Consider the following 20,218-nt stretch of genomic DNA (forward strand, 5'->3'; position numbering starts at 1 on the left):
TAGTTTCTGTCGATTTGAAAACACGACTGCTCTTACATTCGCCTTGTCCTATACTAAATGCTCGGTCTTTGACCAGCAGTGTAAAAGACTTAATTGCACTCGGATTGCAGGGAGGAAAATAACTGCCCCTGTAAAGTATAGTTTGGTCACTAAATCATCTAAATACTTTGCCCAGGTTCCCGGAGGGTTGTTGATGCTGTTTTTTTGTTGATCTTTGAAACATAATTGGTTGAAACCTTGGTATTAGAGTTACTTATATTCTGTAAAATGTAAGTGAGAATATTATGAAAGATATGTATAAATACAGTGATTGTGGAGGACCTACCACGTTGCTATTTAAATCTACGCTCAGTTTTGCAGAGTTGGTAATGTGCACAGTAGCTTTGAAAATGAGTTGGTATGCTCTTTCACCTTTCTTGGTATAGTATGTTCATGTGTTTTTGCTATAGAATCGCAATTAAATATGTACAGTTTAATTAGTTTTTTAATTCAGAAGAAGCAACTGCATGAATATTGAGTTGGTTAAAGGCTCCGTGGACATTAATTATACAAATGCAATAATAAACTTGTGAAAAATTGCCATATGTTTTATATACATATATAAAATATACTTTTAGAGCAAAAGTTTTCAGTGTCAACTGTATTGAGAACAAGCCTATTACTATACTATTGGTATAGTTGCATCACAGTGTTTCTCAAACTATTTACACCGTGTACCACCTCAGATATTAATATAATATCAAATATTTGGGTCTCCAAGTACTACCATCATGACAGGTGTTAAAAATACAGCAGCATAAGCCCACTTTATTCAGCTTTGGCCAATGTTCATACAGGAGGCAGGTTTATTCCCATAAAGAAGATTCATTTTTTAACAGAACCAATTCAAGAACCAAAACTATTTGGTGGAAAAAGGGTATTCCTGAGCTGCAGTTCTCCGAAGCCACGATTGCGTCTCCGTTAACTATCTTTCTGTCACATTTTAGCACATATAATAATTTATTTGAATTTGAAAATGTGTCATTTTTTGATAGTATGTGGTTCTCATACCAAAGTTTGAGAACCAGTGGCTTAATGTATCTAAACTTTGGGATGCAAATTTGGCAAAGTGTGATTGAAATGTTTTATTGTCCTGCTCTTCTAGAGCTGTTGTGCACCCCTATTAACTAGCTACCTTGAAAACTGGTAAGTTTGCAACTAGAGAGAGGTTCTATTTGTAGCTGTTCGCTGTTGTTCAGTCAACATACACAATTAGGATTATAATGTAATGAGTCTATTAATCATACAACTTCACACATTGTGTCTGGTAACTCCCATGTTACTCCCTCTTGATACTCTTGTAACAACCAACAGGTGCAACAACCTGGCACGATGTCCTGGTGTCCCCATGCTTGGCACAAGCATTAATAGGAAGATCATCATTATACAGACAGTGATGTACTGAAGTCCCATTTATGTGGAAATATTACATTCACATTTTAAACGTTTGCATTTTGTTTGACCATTTATTGGTATCCTTCATGTGCGCTAGTAACTTTTTCCACAGTAGATGTTATGATGCACTTATCTGCTGAGAACATGAGGGGTTGGGGTCATCTTGGTGTTTTTTTGTTGTTGACGTTTGTCAGATTGCTTTAAATGCCAACCAACTATTCATGGACCAGTGGGCAGCGTTGCACAGCCGAAATCATTACTTTCAAGGTTATATGACTCAGACTATCCAATTATATCCTTAGCATTTATTAGTATGCAGACACAGATTCAGAACCTTCTTGATAAACTGTGATTTAAGTATTTCTCACCTGTTTGCAGGACGCACAGTGCTTATTGTGCTCAAATCAAGGTCTGAAGGTCAAATGTATTTAACTCAAAAGAAGTGATATATAGTATTATCTATATATATAGCATCACCTTCTTCTCAATTTTTCTCTGAGCTACCTGCTTCACCTTGCAATTTTCCCGTTCACATCCATTACCCTAACGGTTTCTATGGTCAACGAGCCATCGAGCGATGCTGAGTTTGAGCCTGATGACGCGCTTTGCATTCAGCTGCCAGTGAGAGCGAGTAGAGTGTGTTTGTCTGCATCCACATTAGATGTTGTGCATCCAACAGTCTCTAAGCTCATTACAGTAATCAGGTTAAAAAGAGGGGAACTGGGGAGTGCTTGGCCTGCGGCATGTTTCCTCTGGACTTCCCCAGTGAGACAGAGAACCTCTCACACAGGCTCCGGCTGAGCTACTGGGACCCGGCCCTGTGGACGCCTGCACCTAATGATCGGCTCCCGCTGCTTCTGTTTGTATGCAACCCACACTGGGGCATTCAACTGCACCCATGCTGTCATAATGACCAGCTTGTAATTGTAAAGCCCTTCGATATACAGCCATTCTTCTCTGAGTTTCTGATCCATTTATTGTGGTTCACACTAATGCATTTAGTTTATACCAAATCCTCTGCAATTTACTATGTTTTTGCATGGATGAAGCATAAACAATGAAGCACAGATCAAAAACAGATGTGTCTTTCCTTTAGCTTGTCTTCACAAAACTGCAGAAGAAGCGTAGTGAAACTGCATAGAACAGTGACTGTATTTACAAATGTAGCATGACTGTGTATGGGAGAGGTCTTTGTTCAGTTTTGTTGCTTTTAGTCTTGTAGCTTATATTTTGCTGAGTCACAAAAGCTGTGATTCAGCAGTAATAATAGTGTCGGTCTTGCATAATGCCCCTCCCTGTATGTGCATTGGTTTTATTTTGTATTTTGAGTTATTTTGTGAAATACAGTTACAGTTGAGTCTTTTTTATCTCGCCTCGTGAGAAACTGCGCAGTAAGTTCAATGAAAGTGATTCAGACACCCCTCAGTTGATCCGTAGCAGTGACAGCTTGTCTCTTTCAACACTGACTGCGTGTAGCCATCGAAGAAACTTCAGTGACCATCTTAAGAACCACTAATGAAAGTCAGAGCCTTTTATCATTCACTGGATTCTTTTGGAAACTGCACTGCTTAGGAGAGGCCCTGTTTTTTTCCCTTTTGGAGCTGACAGAAGCCACCTGACCTGGGAATTGCCCAAAACCAGGGTTGCTATGGTAACCAGCAGATGTGGAGCATGAAATAGTGAGCCTGTGAGTCTTTAACTAAGCATGGCAGCATCCCTTACATGGTGTGCTCCATATCATGCCACTTCTCTATCACGGTATAGGTCCAGCAGCATGATGTGTCCAGCGTTGTATCTCTGGACTCTGCACTGGATGAAGCATGTGGAAAAAGAATTTCAAGTAGTCGGCTCTTCAGTTGACCCTGTTGCGCAATATGCTAGGGGTATGCATGCTGAGTGTGGGTGGGTGGTTAGTTGACCAGATGTTTATAAGACAGATTTAAGCCGGAGATGTTTGTTTCTAGTAATCAGGAACACTTGGATGCAGTTTAGGCGTGGATATCCAGTGATAGGGGGTAACCAGTACAATGTATAAGTATCATTTGATAGCTGAGGTATTTCTCATTATATGATCCTTTTGTCCCAGTATTGAAGATATTGTTTGCTGTAATGTATGTCTTACAGATTTCATCCCAGATGTCCTAGATCCCAGGGGTAGAGAGAAACGCTGTTATTAATGTAGCTGTGTAATTATGTCACTAGCCAGATTATGTTTTTTTGAGTATATTCAGAAATGAGAAATTTTACTTTGAATTAAATATACATTCAACAAACCATCAGAGTAGTCGCCTCTTAAAGAGTTTGTTTTTCCAAAAAGAGATAAGACCCATTTTCAAAATGGACAAACCAACACTAGCTGACTGATACATTCTGGTATGCACACAAAAAAAACAAAAAACTTATTGAGGAAAATTAGAAAAAATTGAGATATCTTATCATTTCTGGGAATGCACCCAAAAAATGATTTAGGACAATAAATAAGAATGATATATTTCTATTTTTACAAATGAACCTTTGACTTCAAAATCAGGATATATTATTTGCTCTTGGAACTTTTTCTGCTTATTTCATTTTTTGTGTAAGGAAAAGAGCATCACAATCAAGTTTTTTACTGTTACCATGAATGTTTCAAAAAACCTGAAATATGTTATTTTCTCAGAAGGATATGCCGATCTACTGTAAATATGCTAGCACAAATGAGGAATGTTTTTATTTTGTCTAACACCTCTCCTCACCTGGGGTCTGTAGCAGTAGATTATACCAGAAAACCAGATAAATTACTTTGAAACATTTCCATTTCAGATGTTTCAAAAAAGGCTTCCAATTTGTCTGCAGGCCTCTTGTGTACAGCCTCCGCTTGAAGAACTTTCTGAAGTGTACAGTAGAGGGAAAGTTGTTGTATACGCCTTCTCTGGCCAATTTAAACATTTGATTCTCTGGTGCTTTTAGTCCTCACTGAGAGGAAAAACAAAGCTGGAAGGAGTCGCACAATGATACTGTGCTTGGAATGCACTCCCAAGTTAACTGAATAATGGAGTTTTTTCAATGGAGGTTGACATGGCCTTACACAGTTTGCTTTCAACTTTTATTGTTTGCTTTAGATGTTGACCAGTCATTCATCATTTTGGAAGGGGGAGCACTCTAGAATGCTGTTTGGTTAATTAAGTGGAGGGAAAAGGTTCTTGTTCAAGTGTTCTCTGTACAATTTGTGTCTGCCCGTCTCTTTACACGTTCATCTTCTTGAATACACTGTGGGGATCAATGCACCAGTACACGATATCACAGTCTCTCGTTCTCACAGTGTAAGCTCTCCACACTAAATGTTACATTATGTTTCTCAGCAGAGCGAAGTGAAGCTGAAGTGACACTTTAACAGAGAGGTATTTTCATTTTTCAGACACGCTCTATCAAAGTGAATCAAAGTCAACTCCCTCAATCTCTTTTTCTGCTGTGCATTTCTGTGTTCTTGTGACAGTGTAGCTGAGAGGCCTTCTGGATGAAACTGAGCTTGGATCATAATGTAAACAAATAAAGCAGCCCTTAAAGCACTCTCTCTTTGACCTTGTCTACTTGACATTTAAAAGCTGACTTTAGCTGAAATCCTTAAATCACTGCAGGGCGTACCCTACATCCAGATGACCCTGGAAGCAGTTGCAGCTGTAGGCCCGAGGTCAGTGCATGTGCATGTGCATGTGGCAGCTGCTGCCGTCCAGCCTTATATGTCCAGGAAAAGGTGGGCACAGCAGCAGCCATGGCAACTGTGGCCAGAGTTGCTGATCTGGAAACAATGGGCCAAAAACATGGCCTCTCCCTGAACCTCCTCTCATGCAACAACATGGTTTTAGTGACCATCAGCAGGGGATTTTATTGTTACAAAGACCACTTTGATACGGTTATAGATTACGGTGATGGTAAGTGTTACCTTTCCTGGTGCTCCAGTCCACTGAGCTTACTAAGAGAGCAGATAATAACACAAGACATAGTACAGGAGAAACTAATAGGAATGCACTTCACGATCAAAGTAATACGTCTGCTTGTGGTGTTCTTAGCTAAATGTTTGGTTTGCTTAAAGAGCCAGAACAGTAAAACTCCGCCTTTATGTGTCAAGTTTCTTCCTTTTACAGCATGCCAGAGGATATAAAATGCTGATAGAGTCCCTTGTTGTATCACACTTTGGAGAGAAGCCAGTGTATGTTCCGTTCCACTGCTCTTGATACTGTAATCAGCATGCAAGTGGTAGTAGGCAGTCGGCTACTGAAGTATGAGAGAGAGGCTCAGTACCGGGGAGGCAGCCCAGACTGGAGATTGGAGTTGCCTGATTTACAGGACATGACACTCCAGGCAGAATATACTGATCGTGGGAGCCAGAGGTATGAAAGTGACGTCTCCTGCTTGCTCACAGCCTGCAGGATGATCCATTTTGATTATTTAAGTCAACGAAGCCTATTTGTGTTGTCATGCAAGCAAACTCCCACATGCACCTCTATCTATTGTGCTCGAAATTTCAGACATTAACTCCCACATGATTTATTATACAGTTAATAAAAGATTGCGTTGTTCATGTTCGTTTTTGTCAGACTCTGTTCTATAATAAAGTCGTGTTTGGCAGATAGCTCTCGCAAGCTGCTGCGTTTCATAGGGAAAGGCTCTGCAACAGTTTGATTTTGTTGGATGGTCACAGTTACTGAGAGCTTGGCTGGCATCTTAACTGTGACCTTTGGAAATGTGATGCAACAATTTCACGAGCCGCGACTGCCTTGTACTTACATATTCTTGCACTAATTACTGTCTCATCTGAGGAGTCTTTTCTTGATACCCCCTAATCTCACTTTGCCTGTCTGTCTACATTTGATAAAATAGCATTTCCATTATGTAATACCATATTGCTGGCACGTACTCCTGCGTGTATGTGTGTTGTAGAGAGGAGAAGGCTTATTATTACTGCAAGTCTCCGTATCGGTTTGAGTGACATGGCTGAACAAATCTAATCTCTCGTTTTGCCATCTACTAAAATACTTTCTGTTTTGGGTAGGTTGTGCTACTACTGATAAATCATACATTTTAGTACATGAAAGTTTTAATATATATTAGCTCTATCCTTTTTCAGTGTGCACTAGTGCCCAACTGATATATCAGTAGGCTGCTTATAGCAGCAGATATATCTGTACTGATGTGCAGGACGCAATTCTGAAAATATTGTCATAGATGATGTTAATAAATAGATATATTAATTATGTTCTGTTGGGCTTTTTATGTATAGCTATCTATAATTATTGCACTCACATTGATGTCATTTTGGACGATAAAGTTTATTGCATCAACCCCAGAAATCTGGTATCAGTTGGGCTCTCGTGTGCAACCACAGTTTGCATGAAAAGTGAGTTTTTTCTGAGATCACCTAGTCTTTCATTTTCCAAGAGGATGAAGTAATACTAAATTAAACAAGTAATTAAATCAAATAAATCAGAACTGCTAAATGGTAATTGAAGTGCATTTAATGAGCACATGACTCCTCTCTCTTTGTTTCATGTTATCAACAGATCAGATGCTGTTCTTCTTATTATTGTATTATTGTCTGCTCGTTGTTGTTGTTACTGGTTGTTTTCTGTCTAGAAAAAACTCGTTAAAATCTTTTTATTGAATTAATTCAGCACAACTCTCTCACACCGTTTTGATTTCTGTAGCACACACAAGGTCAGGTTTTGTAAATCTACTTTTCATCACCTTCAACATTTCTTTAATATTCATGCACATATCTGTGCCTGCTTTTGAGAGTTGGAATCATTTCTATGTTGAACTGGCCCTCACAAATCAAATGAACTTCAGTAAACACAGCAGAATGTGCAATCACCGCAATTCATCATAGCTCCTGCTGTGATTTGTGTGATCCACCTGTATTAATAAAGGAGCTGAGTACACTTCACTGATTGCACACGGGTTGCAGCTTAGATGACAGGCAAACTGTGGTCTGTTTGTCATTTGATTTACAATACATATGTCTATAGGTATGAAATGCATCTGAGAGGAGGAAGAGAAGGCAAAATAAACCATGTCCAGTGTGCCAACTGCCAAAGCTCTCAATCACCTCAGGGGGTCCCATGAAAAAAGGTTCAAATGAAGCTGTCCTTTTTGTTTGACAAAGATGTTTTGAATGACGGCCAATTCTGCCTGCTGTCATTCACATGCCCATAATGGGAATTCTGGTCCCTGAAACATCAGTTATGGTACACCAACCCAAATGTACTGCATGCAGCTTATATCACAGTTTATGCTTTGCAGTCGAGATAGCGGAGAGGCAACAGCGTGTGTTTCTGTGAGCAACAGCTCAACGTGCAAATTGTGTGTTGGTTGACCTGAAAAGCATGCTACTAGTGACATGTATAATAATTGATAATAAGTTGGCTGTTATCGTTCACCTTTTGGTTCAGCTTTATGTTACAGTGTGAGTGCTCGTGTGTTATTAGACGAGGTTGCCCTTTTTTTCTCTTTATACTAATCTCAGTAAGTAAGTCAATCTATGATATTTATTTTTTAACAACATTTTTAAATATGTTACATTTTTGCTGATGTAAAACTCAATTCTGGATGTAATTGTGCGGAAGAAACCTATGTAGTATGTTGAGATCAAACTGCCAATATGTTATTTACTGAACAGTATATAATAGGCAAACGTGTGCGGGTTGAGTAGATAAAACTACTTGAGACGCACCTGTTCAGTATTTTCTTCTCATAATAGTTACAAATACAGCCATATATTTAATGTGACTTGAGATAAATATGTAAAGAATCCACAATGATGATAAAAAAAAGTTTTTTGTGTAATCTTATACATAACCTTATACATAAATAAGCTAAGAACAAAAAAATGTTTAGCAAATTTTACACTAGATACTCGATTTAATTATAAAACACCTTCATTTTTTTTTAGCAAATTAATCATCCGACTTGTATTATTTTTAAAGTCCAAAACACTGAACTCTTGACTTCAAACGCGTGTCCTGTTTCATATCATGACATCACTTATTCTGGCATAGCTATCAGTCAAAAACCAGATGTAGGCTAGTGTAGTCCAGAGGCTGCATACTGTAAATGCTGCAAATAAGATTTATGGTTTAAAACGTAGTTGATAATAATAATAATAATGAAATCATCATGGACTCAGCCCTTTGTTGTCTTAGGCTGATCTGCACCAGTGTATGTAATGAACTAAAAATGTTTGGATAACATATGTCTGAGCTGCCATTAACCACCACTCCCACCAAGGGACTGACTCAGTCAACCAACAGTCGGTGTACTGGCTGACTAACTGACTGAAATACCAGTTTATTGGTGGACTGACTGCAGCTGCTGGGTGGAGCTCTCCTCCTTGAGTAGCTACTTCTGTCTCCATCTATTAGGAAACTCATTCTTCACATCTGTAAAGGAGTGATGAGGGATGGTACATATTGATAGCTCTGTGTGTTGTAAGCTTCAGTGTTATTGACTGTGGGACCGTTAGGCAATCTAGAACAATAATATCTTAATCATAATGTAACTGAGCCAAGAGCGTTCTATATTCACTCTTATAATGTCTCAATTTCCTGAAGGATTTGCTGTTTAATCTTCAACAATTACAATTTAAGAGTTAATTGAATAGATATAAAGAAAAACAAGTGTAGGTGTGAGTGCCATTGTCTTTTACGATTAGGAAGAAGAGGTTACATTCATTGCGCTTCTTCTGCTGGAGATGCTTTTAAAGTGGTGCTGCTGGAGGACGCTCTACTTCGCTGGATATTTTTAGTGTAAGAGGAGCAGCTCTCTCCCTCCCCGCGACAAGGGCAAGATTCATAATTTCTGTCAGTATCTATACCCGCAAATTACATTACAGCAGAGTGTTTCGCTCAGGAGCAAAGCCTGTAGTCCAAAGAGCGGGTCATAGCAGCAAGGTTCATTTTTAAAGAGTGGAACTGTGAGTGGCTCTGAATTCAGTGTGGGTTTAAAGCCTTTCTTTTTTTTTTATCTCGACAACCACTGCTTCACCAACAGTCTATTAAGTGAAATAATACCAAGCAAGCCACTTATAGCACGATATCTTAATCATAGTAATCCTTGTGAACTTAAAATAGCAAGGGTCAGTTCTCTTTCATAATAATGTCCGGTGATTGCTGTGTTCTGCCGGATCAAGGATTAATTAATTTATGAAACATATGGAGGAAGTGATAAGGGTGGGGGCGAAAGCCTTTGACTTATTAATTATTTGAATTGTATTCAGGTGGACTCCAGATTCAGTCTGTGTTCTTTGAGAGGAAATGAGCACAAGGGCATCTTGATTAAAATAAAAAAAAAGGATAAAGTCTCTGGAAGAAAGCGGACATTTGAAGATGTCACATGTAACAACCTGAATGGAAAAGAAAATGTGATTATAAGCAGTAGTATAATAATTGTATTTTTACAGTCTTCTTAAAAAAAAACCCGTCCATCATTCTTTTGGCATATGTGACTTTTTGCATTAGTGTAGCGTAATATAATAATCATATTCTCCTCATGTTATTGATGTGGTGGAGGTAAGCTGACAGAATAATGTCTCTGTGGCTCCATGTACTACTTAGATTACAGCCCTGGGCTATTAAATAGACGTATAATAATTTGCAGTACGTTAGTTGTAAATCAAATATGCCTCACACTTATACACACGCACATACACATAAAGATATGTTTGTTGTGGTTGATTAATGCCTACCTCTCGTGTACTCTGATTTACAAAATTCAAATTAGGACGTGACACGCTCAGAATGATAATATAGCAGTCATTAAATTTAGAAACAGCTTTCACATCTGGTGGAAATAACACATCTAACCTTGACACATCTCTCCTTTGCGGAGTTGAACAGACATGTAGTTACTGGGTCGCAGGAATATTGGATTTGAATACACAGATAATCAAAACAACAACCCTTGTTTTCTGTTATGTGACCCACCATTGGTCTGTGTTCCAGGAAAACGCAGTGGTCTCCAGAGACACGTGGTGCTGCAGGAAACTGACCTTGCTTTTTCGTTCAGACGGGGATAAAAGGCTCATGTTGTGCGTGGAGTGTCAGTGCAAGATGTAAAGAGGAGAGAAAAAGGAGGTGTGGTGTGCAGCAGTTTAGCCAATTAGCATTTTCTCAATGCATGCATGCTTTAATCCTGCTGTTCTCAACAGTCCTGAGAACTGCTGAGGTCGGGATTAATTTCAGCCATCCATTCAATGCCATTGACACACTACATGCTTAAATTATACATTAATAATGGTACACCAGGCTGGAGATAATATGGTTTACTAAAGGCCCGTTGAGTGTATCAGTAAAGGATACAGCTACAGAATTTTCCTGCTGCTTCACTGACTGTTTCATTTGAGGTTTGGGGTTATTTACAATTGCAATCACAGCTTGTTAAAATCTAATTGTCATCCTTTACAATAGTAGTGCTTGCTTCGGAGTTGCCATCCTGATCTACCTTTTATCCCAGAGTAGCTGTTTTTATACTCACAATAATCACTGCAGATTGTTTAAGTAATTCTAGAGGTGTTTGCATCTGTGTCTGTTTCTATGCACTAATACTGCTTAATTAAAAAGAGGTTTGGTGTGTCCACCAAAGGTTTGGTGCTGTACCATGAGATGCACCAAGTAGGTATAGTGTTATTTTACCATTCCAATTAAAGTTGCTTTCATTTTTATTCTGTCAGGTTTTTCACCTAATTAATGCCTAATTACTTCAGAGTACAATGTTTGCACTGTGTACTCCTGGAGCTTTTTCTTGTATCCATATCTTGTATAACGCAAAATACAAATCCAGAACTGAATTAATACACACCCGTACCCTTAACATCTCTTTATATTGTGAAAAAAGCTTGTGCAGGAAAGTTGACACATGCAGTAAAGTAAGCCATTAGATGAGATGTCTGCATTGAACATGTTCAATGTGGCTGTAAACAGCTTGTATGCTCTTCACAGTTGTAAATAATGGCCGTTGTCTTCAGGTAGTCCAGACATACCTCTTGCTATCTTTGTTATATTCTGCATGCGTTACATCTTTATTTCCACACTGCATGAGAAACACACAGGCATTTACTCTGGTATTGGTCAAAGAAAAACCACAAAACTGAAGCACCCCTGTACAGCACTTGCATTGTGTCCTTGTAGGAATGTTATTCATTCTAATCCACACCCTGTTATGTTCTCAGGGGTCATTCTCCTTCAGATCTGTTGTTCTATCAGAACCATTTTAGAAGATTGGTCCAAACAAACTATACAGGACAGGACCGACACTGTGCAACTTTCTTCCTTGGTCTTTGCGTGACAGACTGGTGCAGTAATCGCAGCAGTTGTTGCTCTCGCGCTGTGCACTGCTGCTGGTATTACAGTCAGTCATTAGAGCTGTATCCTCTCCAGATGGCTCCTGCCTTCCCTGGTCTCTATTGAATTGTCCATGTTTTGACTCCCCAGCAAGCTGCTCTTTAGCCATTTTCATGTCTTAATATTTAGAGTAGTTAACAAATCAAATTCAAAGCAGGGCTCTTTTCTGGTGGACTATGTCACGGGAGATAGTGTCTTTGAAATTGCATTTTCAGGTCTACTTAGTGATCTCGAATGGGTAATAAAACAAATAGTGGATCACCAGAAGGTGAGTTGCTTCTCATCGCTCCTCTCTCAGATGAGGATCCATTCACGCTTGTAAGCTGAGCTAATGAGCTGCCTGCATTGAAGTGTTTGCATGAGGATCCTTGTGAAAAATGTGCTCTTACAATACTGTAAGCTCAGGGATTATCGTTATCCTCCTGAGTTTCATCATCTGCTTTCTTCAGTACTTACTCTATGATGCAACTCGCAATGTTTAAGTGGCTGTTGCTTTAGCCGTAGACTGACAAATATCTGGTGTCAGAAGTAACTTTTGACTTTTTTTGGCAGCTATGGACGTGTCTGAAATCTTGAGAACCTTTCCACAAAAATACAATCATTTTGTGTGTATGTGTGTGTGTCTGTGTGTGTGTTACCTGTGAATCTACATCGTGAGTCTGCCATGTTGTCAGTCTAGAGTGTCAAGCTACTCATCCAGAAGAGAGTGTCTGGGAAGAAGAGCTGGATGACAAAAACACGGTGGGGCTTCTCTCCTAGCCTGTATAGAGGAGAGCTCATGTGGCGCCATTACTCCTTCCTCTTTGTGCTTGTCTCTCCTGCTTTGTACAAAAACTCGGGGCTAGTGAAGAGGAACACATGGCCATGACTGAGCCTCAGTCAGAGGCGGGCTCATTCACGACTCCATCATTATAGAAAATTTACTTCTGAGACTTTCTCTCGCTCAAAAAGGGGCCTGTGGATGAGCTGTGAATTCTGAGCACAAAAAAACCCTTTGTTTCTGAGTGTGTCTGAGATCTGAATCGTGTCAGTGTGACGATTTGAACTTTTGCCTTCATATCCGGCCATGGGCAGAAATACTTAAATTCTTTTTAGTGCTGAAGTAGAATTTGGAATATAGAAAAGCTGAAATGACTAATCGATTAGTTGTAGACTGCTTGACAATTTATCTGCAATGCAATGATATTAATCTATATATTTTTGTGTTTTGGACAACTGGTTGGATAAAACAAGTGATTTAAATATACCAGCTTGGGTTTTGGAAAATTAGTTGTTTTACTTAAACAATTATATTGGAGCAAACCATTAATTGATTAATCAGTTAATTTAGAAAATCTAAATATTCAGTAGTTGCAGCCCTAGACTAAAGTTACATCAGTACTCTGGAACTTGATCTATGCTGCTGTGTGTTACACACTAATTTTTGTTCACAAAAACATTATAAGCACATTCTTGGTCTTTTAATGCCTTTAAATAAGAAGCAGGACACCTCTTGGGAATAGATAGCCCTATTTATCACGTTCATCCCTCTCCCTGTTGAAGTCAAGGTCAAGGAAGAGGAGAAACACTCACTGCAGTATCAGTCTCCTTCCCTTTTTTGCGCATATGAGTCTCAGAATACCTGAATTGATTCACCCTAATTGCAGTATGTGACAGAACACCCACTGTTTTGTCTCACAGTGAAGTCTCCTGTGCAAGCCAGGAGAAGAGTGAATAATGATGTGGTGGTGGAATGTCATTTTCTGTGTTTTGACTCAGCTCCTGTTATTCCTGACGATTAGAGAGATTTGCTCTTATTTCCCTTTTTCTGCTGAAAGGTTATGTCGCTTGTTTCCATTAAGCTAATTCTACACACACTGCAATTGAGCACAACCTTTTATACGTTGAACCCTTTTAATATCATACCAGCAGGGGAGAATGAAGCAGGGGTACGACATAACACACATTAAATTTCACAGGTAAAAATAACCCCAAGGAGACAATTGTGAGGATTTAATTCCTTCTGGTGTTGTTTTATGCCTCTGCCAGTTTTTCTTCACACTTTAAACCGTGATTCTTTTATCAGGGGACATTTTATTAATGGATTGTTAATGCCGGCCACAGCACAGGCCATCTATTTGGGATATTAGCCAGGAGTGTGACTTCCCACACTCTGACACTTGATAATCTTTCTACTTCTGTATTTTCCAGGTGTGTAGGTCGTTGAGGCCATTATACTACCCACCAAGATGGTGGCTTTATCGCTAAAGATCTGTGTACGCCAGTGCAATGTGGTGAAGACTATGCAGTTTGAACCATCCACACCTGTGTACGATGCCTGCAGAATCATCAGAGAGAGAGTCCCAGAGGCCCAGACAGGACAAGGTTGGTGGCTAACTTAGAACATTTCATATACATAATAGAAATCTTTAGGTATCTAAAATTTGCATGCTGTGTTTCACTTTGTTTCAGCGTCAGATTATGGCCTCTTCCTGTCTGACGAAGATCCCAGGAAAGGAATCTGGCTCGAGTCTGGAAGAACCCTGGATTACTACATGCTGCGAAATGGAGTGAGTGGAGTCGTGGGGATTTATCACTGTCAGTTATAATCTCTTAAAATTATTTAGATTTCCTGGTGGGACCTGAGATGTTTATGGCTCCCTGCTTGCTGGCAGCGACTACAGTTTACAGACTGGAATGATCTGCAGCGTTGTGGTTGTCATTGTGCTGCTTCTCCTGTTTTTCTCAGGATATCTTGGAGTACAAGAAGAAACAAAGGCCACAAAAGATCAAAATGCTGGACGGTGCAGTTAAAACCATCATGGTGGATGACTCAAAAACAGTCGGGGAGCTGCTTGTCACCATATGCAGCAGAATAGGTATTTATTTTTAGTCCAAGACATACCACTTGATTTCCCACCGAGATGCATTATGTTACTGTGTTATTATGTGCTATGAAGCTCATATTTAAACAGAAGCATTTAATAAGCGCTTATATATTAAGAATTTATATATGCTTGATAAAGCCCTAATGACTTTTTATTTAGAGCGCAGTCGGCGTGATTTATCAAGCTCAAACAAGCTCGTTTCTAATAAATGCTGAAGTGCCTAAGGGCCAGACTATACCATCCTTGCCTGTCACAGAAGTGTTCCCTAAGCAGTATATTTCAATTATAATGGGCTGCTATCAAGCTCAATTGGGTGAGGAGGAAAAAGATGTGTGTCTGGCAGATAGCTTTATTGGAGAATGTTTGTTCATAGTAGGTCTTTCTGCATGGCTTCTTCTCCTCCTCGGCTTCCATTTTAGCTTGCTGGCTCTGCACCAGCTTTCCTTCACTTCAGTTTTAAAGCGAGAGAGATAAAAAATAAAAAGAGAGAGAATGCTTTCTCTATCACAGCATTTAGTTATCTCGCTGGTTCGAGGCATCTCCACCTCTGGCCTAACTTGTGCCTCTTTCAGGAATCACCAACTATGAGGAGTACTCCCTCATTCAAGAGGTAACGGAGGAAAAGAAGGAGGATGGAATGGGCACGCTGAAGAAAGACAGAACGCTGCTGCTACGAGATGAGCGGAAGATGGAAAAGCTCAAAGCCAAACTCCACACTGATGATGACTGTAAGTGCTAGCTTGCAAAAGCCTCCAGAAGTGTTGCTCATATCTTGATGGCTTTATGCCCATTTCTTATTTTTCACATTAATGAATCTGACTCAACACCATCATGTGGACATGTGCTTTATCACCCAAGTCTAATATACTGCATGGACATATCAAAGTTTAATGAAATTACTAGTGTTATCTTTCCCCCAGAGGACACCAATTAAAGTGTGAAACATGTGAATATATAAATCACTCTTCAACTTTGTATGAAAACTAGCTTCAGCAGAAAATAATGCAAATGACACTGTTTATGCCCTGTCAAGGTTTTTACTTTCCCAGTGAATAATTTGGTAGATTGTCTGCCTAAACTCATCTGTCTTTGCTGCCTGGTTAATTTCACCATCAGTATCCTCCTCTGGTGGCATTTTTGTAAAGTGAATGTCAATTCATTTCAGTGCATGTGATAACAGTGTGTGTATTGATTGGACAGTGAACTGGCTGGACCACAGCAGGACATTCAGAGAGCAAGGAGTGGAGGAAAGTGAGACTCTGCTGCTCAGGCGCAAGTTCTTCTATTCAGACCAGAATGTGGACTCGAGGGACCCTGTCCAGCTAAACCTGCTCTATGTTCAGGTAAACCAAGTACACATAGCTTTTATGCTGGTGTAGCAAAAAACTAAGGAGAAATAGGATGACCTATTGTACTCCCACTTTTTTTTTTTTTTTTTTATAGCCCAACCTGCAAAATCAGGCCCAAGCAGGCAAACATATGAATCACCCTGCAATTTTTGGGGTGTTGTTTTTAAAAAAAAAATGTTTTAAAAAGAGACACGAGACAGTGTAATTAGGCTCAATAACTATGTTGTAGCAGGCATCTAACTTTTGGCCAGGTCTGGACAGACTGAAATGTGGGTTGCTCAGATGTGGTCCAGACAGGTTTGACTTGATTCATAGTGCACATGAAAGCAAAGCTTTAGTTCTTTTGTTCCAGGGAGAAAAGCTGCATTTTGTCTGGCTGCCGAATGCAGATCAATCTGTAAACGCAACATTGATATGTTGTATATGTATACTTTGACTGTCTGTCGTTTGGCGTTGAGCAAGTAGCAAACAGCAGGATGATGGGAGCTTTTCCACTGAAAAAAGCTGCTGCTGTTGCTGGAAACGAGATTGTTGAGACCCGTGAGATTGAACCAAAACGGTACATTTGCGGGTCGCAAAAAATCAAAACAAGGAGCTGAAAGAAACTAAAGTGCTCCATAGAGTTGGTTGGAACTGCAGAGTCAGGTGATAATTCTCTGTGGATTTGGCACGACAAGCGACTCCTTTCACATGGATTATTATTGATTACTACAGCTCAACAAGTTCTTCTATGATTTCCATCATCGCAGTACCACTGCTGCCCATTGTTAGGCTCTAACCTTCAGATAGCCAGATGTTTTGATATGGATGTGGATTTGCTTTCCGACACCATCCTATTGTTATTTGTGTTTTAGCAAGCTCAGTAGGGTTTAGATTGACACTGACATCATTTCACTTAGGCATTACAATGCACAATTGGCAACAGGATTGTATGAATGCACTACTCAATGGGATGGAATTGTCTTCTGATTTTCAACTTTAAAGAACACGGTAAAAAAATTATCGTAAGAAAATGTTACTTACTAAACCATATAATTAGATGCATGACCATCTTATTCCACACTATTTTGTATCAGCTTATTCCAACTCTTCAATTCACAATGCTTTGACTAAATCCAATATCCGAACCTAAACTCCATGTTTTGCATGGCTGCACCATTATTCTAAATGGAAACATCATGTTTAATGCATCATTTCTGAATGGCGTATTTGGAAACTTTAGGATGCTCACTGTAACTTAAAATAAGATTCTTTTGGGTTACAACTAAAATGGGTGCATCTACTCACCAGTGGAAGAGGCCCAGTCTTTCCTGAAGGTGATCATTGTTTAGCTTGGCAAAACAACTGTAGTTCATAGTTAGGGAGTTGACAGCAGCACACTTGGTGGACTGTGGGATGTACCCTCGGAAATGTCAGAGAATCTCTAAGCTTGTCTATTAGGCCAAAGGTTGAATTGAGTCTCAAAGAGAGGATTTTTGTTTGTTTCCTGAGTTTTTTTTTTTTTGTTGAGATGAGAACTCATTCATTGTCGGTTAGAACTGTGTGTTTTGTGTTGAGCACTGACTGCGTAATACACTGAGGTAGACTTCAAATTCTTGTGTGTATCGTGCTTCTTGTTCTCTGCTGGTGCTGGTTTTTGAAATATCAGGTTGTTTGTGATTGTTAAAGGGCCATGTATTGAAAAGCATGGGTCCTTTGTAGAGTTTACTGATAACTAAAATATTATCAGATTTGACATTTGGCAAATCAGTATTATCCATCACAGTTTTGCATCCATTCATAATATCAGGCTTCAGAATTAATCAGCTATCAGCTTTTTCCCGCTCCAAACTATTATATTTTAGAAGCTGGGATCATGTCAGTATCAACACATTTCCTGATGTCTGCAGATCTGTCCAAAATTCAGCATATACCTGGTTGAAGAGATATAGTTCTCTATAGTTCTTTGTGGGGTCACGTCTGAATGAGCTGGTGTGTGCTTGTTAAATAAGTTTCTTTCTTTTTTTGTCTCTCTGTTGGTGTGTGTGCCTATACCTCAAAAGTTGCTAGTTCAACCAGTTTTTTTTTAATCGAGGGAGCCCTGCTGGCACCAGGGGGTTCCCTGAGGGGGTTCAGCTGAGTCCACTATTGCACTCATCAGGGTTTGCTTACTGCACACATCACAGCATTCCCATTAGCCACTCCAGTCGGGTGGAGTGGAGCTCCCCACTGATACCTGCACTCAAACACTCATACACACACATAAGAATGTATCTTGTGGGTGTATGGGAGATAATTAATATACTTCCAAAAAAAGGATGCATGAACGATGAGATTGTTTCATGCTCTCCCACACAGTCTCTGCCCCCACTTAGAGACACCATGGCTGCAATACGTGTGTAGTATTTGACTCTCTTCATCTTTTCAGTCCCTGCTGCGTTGGGAGTTCCTGAATCTGTTCAGAAAAGACACCCTGTCTGTTTCTGCTGCTCTCCTCCCTTCTATCTGTCTGTTCCTGTTTTTGCCTCTATTTTTCTTACCCTCCGTTTCCTTCCCTTCCATTTTGCCTGTCTCCACTCCCTCTCCATCTCCTACACATTTTGACATAATCGTGCACATCCCCACCCTGTTACCCTGGCACACATTACAGTACAGTGCATATCATGCTCTTGCTCTCCTCTCAACGCAGACTCATATTTCCTTTCACAATAACAACCCCGCCCCCTGCCCCCGCCTCCCTATGCCTCTTTGTTGCCCTTTCTCATCTATCATTCCCTCGTTCTGTCTCTGACACACACTCGGATTGTAACGCTGGCAGATCACAGGCACTCTTCACATAGCAGTGGCTCTAATTTGTCACTGTGTTAAAAAGGCCAAACATAGCCAGAAGAGAGATCTTTAGCTGAATGGAACAAACCCCAGGCTTTTTTTTTTTCTTCTTCTTTTTTTAAGCTTTTTACTCTCTCCATTTTCCTTCATCATTCACAATTCCTGTCGTTCTCACAATGACTAATAATAATTGAATTCATATGCTGCAGATGATGACATTATTGCTGGCATTTCTTTAATAGAGCATCCCTGCGATGATCAATTATGATCTCAAATGTTTATTAATGATTTGAAGCCCCCCTACACCCACACACACACACACACACACACACACACAATGGGAGCTCTGCCAGTAACAGACTAATCTCCTCTACTACACAGCCACTCCCTCTCTGTCATGTATTTGTGCTAAGGCCAGGATAAACCTCCGTAGCAACAGCATCACCCTGTGTGTCCTGCTCTTTTGCTTTTACTTGTTCTCACTTTCTCAAATGAAAGTGTACTTTCATTTGTTCCACAAGACAGCATTGCCTGAAGCAGGTACAGATAAACCCTATGTAACCAAGGACCTGATATCCCACAGACTGAAAAACATGTGTTTTTTTTTTGTTTTTTTCCCAGCAATATTTCTGTAAGAGCTTACAGAGCTAACTGGACCACCTTAAAGCCGTCAGTTCATCTGTTTAAACTGGAATATTTAGTATTTGTTCATAAAATTGTGTTGCCTAGGTCATAAAGCTGTTAAATATTAGTTTACTCACTGATTTATTACCAACTGTACTGATCGAACACTGAATGCATTTAGTTGCTTTATTGTATCCCTATGTCAGCATTTATTTTTATGGCTGTATTATGCTCTGTGTGCTCTGCTGGGCTGTGGTAGACTGGTTGACCTCTGTGTTGTAGCCTCAGGCTGTACAGTATGTGTCACAGCTTCCGATGTCTTGTGCTTCACTTCCACTCACGCGGCTCCATTAAAACGAACCAGCACCTGTGTCACTTACAGTATCCACTATGAGAAATGCCGGGTTTGTCCTCACTGTCTTGTCTGTTGACATGTATTAAATGGCCACAGTCACTTGACATTAGTGTGACATGTAACTGTAAGTTTGCTGCTTAATCAGAGGTTTCCGGATTGGTTTGAAACCAACGTTTAATTCATTGTTAACTGTAGACTGTGTGTGCAGTGCCAAACTAAACATCATACGGCTTATTCACAGCTTTGAAGCTGTCAGCTAACTATTTGTGCAGGTGTACTGTGCGGCCATTATAACCTGACACTTCTCACGTTACGCTGTTGATAGACTCCTACCAACAAAGTTTGCTGCTGCCACAATGAGGCTTTTCTGCCTGTATAGCCATTTGCTAAAAGAAAAAACGTCAACTC

At 39.8% G+C, this 20,218-nt stretch overlaps 1 protein-coding gene across 5 annotated transcripts in view; it reads left to right on the plus strand.

Annotated features, from left to right (window-relative positions):
- Positions 1 to 20,218, plus strand: part of tln2b (talin 2b) — a 77,993-nt gene that overhangs the window by 16,532 nt on the left and 41,243 nt on the right. For all 5 annotated transcript variants that reach the window (XM_019272292.2, XM_019272294.2, XM_019272295.2 and 2 more), the window contains exons 2-6: positions 13,998 to 14,171; positions 14,259 to 14,356; positions 14,536 to 14,665; positions 15,247 to 15,402; positions 15,875 to 16,017. In XM_019272292.2, the coding sequence (XP_019127837.1) occupies positions 14,036 to 14,171; positions 14,259 to 14,356; positions 14,536 to 14,665; positions 15,247 to 15,402; positions 15,875 to 16,017 (663 nt within the window). In that variant the 5' untranslated portion in view covers positions 13,998 to 14,035. The remainder of the gene's footprint in view (positions 1 to 13,997; positions 14,172 to 14,258; positions 14,357 to 14,535; positions 14,666 to 15,246; positions 15,403 to 15,874; positions 16,018 to 20,218) is intronic.

The sequence above is a fragment of the Larimichthys crocea genome, chromosome XXI (genome assembly GCF_000972845.2).
Source record: "Larimichthys crocea isolate SSNF chromosome XXI, L_crocea_2.0, whole genome shotgun sequence".
NCBI lineage: Eukaryota > Metazoa > Chordata > Actinopteri > Sciaenidae > Larimichthys > Larimichthys crocea.